Source organism: Olea europaea, unplaced genomic scaffold, assembly GCF_002742605.1.
Source record: "Olea europaea var. sylvestris unplaced genomic scaffold, O_europaea_v1 scaffold5167, whole genome shotgun sequence".
NCBI lineage: Eukaryota > Viridiplantae > Streptophyta > Magnoliopsida > Lamiales > Oleaceae > Olea > Olea europaea.
Genome location: NW_019263486.1, coordinates 191 through 2,585, shown reverse-complemented (window position 1 = coordinate 2,585; position 2,395 = coordinate 191). Strand labels below are relative to the sequence as shown.

At 38.1% G+C, this 2,395-nt stretch overlaps 1 protein-coding gene across 1 annotated transcript; it reads right to left on the bottom strand.

The window, feature by feature from the left end:
• Positions 1-86: 86 nt before the first annotated feature.
• LOC111388668 (GATA transcription factor 1-like) lies at positions 87-2,132 on the bottom strand. Its single transcript, XM_023013428.1, has 2 exons — positions 1,756-2,132; positions 87-968 (listed from the first exon to the last, which is right to left on the bottom strand). The coding sequence occupies exons 1-2, from the start codon at positions 1,939-1,941 to the stop codon at positions 312-314; spliced, it is 843 nt and encodes a 280-aa protein (XP_022869196.1). The 5' UTR covers positions 1,942-2,132; the 3' UTR covers positions 87-311.
• Between the last annotated feature and the right edge of the window lie 263 nt (positions 2,133-2,395).

Below are 2,395 nucleotides of genomic sequence, written 5' to 3'. Positions count from 1 at the left end.
AAAAAAAAAAAAAAAAAAAAAAAAAAAAAAAAAAACCGTCTGTCCGAAATTCATCCTCAATCTACGAAAATGCAGGATAGCCGTAATTCTGATGTAAAAAGGGGCATTTCTTGTATGAAATATATATTCTAATGCATAATCAAACACACTAAAGTTCAAAATTCCCTAATGGATTTTGTTATGAAAAAAAAAAAAAAACCACAAATGTAATACACTAACCAGCTAGTCCAATACAACAAGCCTAAAACTTAAATATAACTAAGCTAAAAAAAATTAACTAAAACTAAAACACTGAAGTGCACTACTCACCACTATCCTACCTTATATTCACAAGTCTCGTTTGCCACAATTCCATCTGGTGGTCCTATCTGCTTCTGCCTTCTCATTTCGATCACCTTCCTGTGAGAATTCGAGTGTAAGGTGTTTGAGAATGTTGGACTACTTGCAGGTCGATATTCGGGCAGGAGGCGACCGGACTTGTATCGCACCCCACAAGCATTGCAAAGTGTCTTTGGCCCCATGGGGCCAGCTCGCCACTGTGGCGTCTTGTCAGCTCGGCAATGCAAGCACCGCCTCCCCATACCAGCTCCATTCTTTATCATCACTAGTGATGGTTGCAATGAAAATGATTCTTGCTTTTTCTTCTCGACCTTAATTTCGTTCAACCACAAACATTGCTGGCTGGGAAACTCGCCGAAGCCAGCTCTTTTTCTTTGTCTCTTACTACGGGCACGACCTAGGTTGTTACCTGGGAATTTAAAGCTGCCACACCAGCTCGCAACGGTGCTGCCATTCGAATTGCTATTGCTATTGCTATTGATGCTACTGCTGCTGCTTTCAAGAACTGATACCGGGCTCTCTCGGTTCAACATAAGTTCCGGATTGTCCGACAAAATGCCAAAGCATGTTTCCACGGATGGGAACGCGTCCATGTTGGATAGCCATTCCAAATCTTCCTCCACAAATTCCTGAAATCAGTTAAACTTAAAACAATTCTTTATTTTGAAAGCATCTCTTACCAGTGACTCATCATGACACGTCCATACCGTTAAGTCGACATTGTTGAAATAATTTCAAATTATGACCCATAAAGAAAACATTATTATGGCATCCAAAATTTCAATAATTGAAAGAATAAATTCTTGAATAATGGGGTGCCATGTTGGATGTTACCTACAGTAAGTCCTAAACAAGTAGACAAATTGAGAGAATAATTTATTTAGTAGGGATAAAATTGTAATTGCACCAAAGGAAAAATGCACTATTTTTGTCAACATATTACAATGTTTGAAAGGGACTTTAGCATTTATTTTTACAGCTCAAATTAATCAATGCTCCAACAACAGTAAAGTTGGGTCCAAAATAATCAGAATTCCAAAAATACCCACGTCAAATTATAATGATATCACGAAAATACCCTTGTGTATTTTACAAATTTCCCACCACATTTAGGGTTCAAAAGGACAATTTTGTCATTTAATCCACAGAAATTACAGTAATGTGATATACCGGCCGGCATTTTTGACTCGAATGTCTCAATTCATTTCGATGCTTAGCCGACCCGGAAACCGACTCGTCAAACTCGTTCGAGTCGAGACAAAAAACCACAGAGTCAAAACCGAGTTTGGGGCCCCAAAATCATAAAACCGACCAAACTCTCCCGAGTCACGTCCAACTCGGAGGTTCTACGCCGGCCGGGCCTCGAATGAAGAACACCGTTTAAGAGTAACGTAAAAGCACGATTACATGACTTACAGGAAGCGAAGCGTTTTGAGTTTCGGTTCGAGAAATTGTTGTCGACGGGTTCGTGGATTGAGAAGAAGAAAAATGGCCCTTCAAATTGAAAGTCGGTTTCAGTTCTTCCTCTTCCCCTTCCAAAGTGAAGTTCAAAAGGTCATCTTCCACCATGAGACTCGCCTCTGTTGGGTTCAAAATCTCCATTTCTCTGAAAAACTTTTGCTTCCTTTAGGTTTCAGTTTGGTTTATGGAGAGAGAAGAAGTTTGGTACAGAAAGAGAAATTATAATTGAAGTAATTGATTCAACAAATGGGTGTGGATTTTTTGGTGTATTTTGGTAGAATTTCAATTTCAATTTCCTTTTTTGTACGTTTAGCCGAGGAGTTATATTCTGTTTGCTAGTGCGTGAATTTCTCATCTGTACCCAGTCTAATATTTATTTCATAATTTCGTATTGGGTAATATTTCTTTAAAAGTCCCTAATTTTTCATAAGTGCGACATTCACATCTCCAAACTTTTTAACATTGTACATAGTGTCCTCATTAAACAAAAAGTGTATATTTTGATGTTAAATGATCAAGCGACTCGATCGGGATTCTCGACTAAAAGGGTATAATTGTTTAAAAAGCAACATTTCATGTAAGTTGAATAATCATT

Bases quoted from the DNA above. Each gene is read 5' to 3' on its own strand.
- LOC111388668 (XM_023013428.1), bottom strand. From the start codon at position 1,941: ATGGAGATTTTGAACCCAACAGAGGCGAGTCTCATGGTGGAAGATGAC. The intron at 969-1,755 runs GTAAGTCATGTA...AACTGATTTCAG, and splicing joins CTCAAAACGCTTCGCTTCCT to GAATTTGTGGAGGAAGATTT.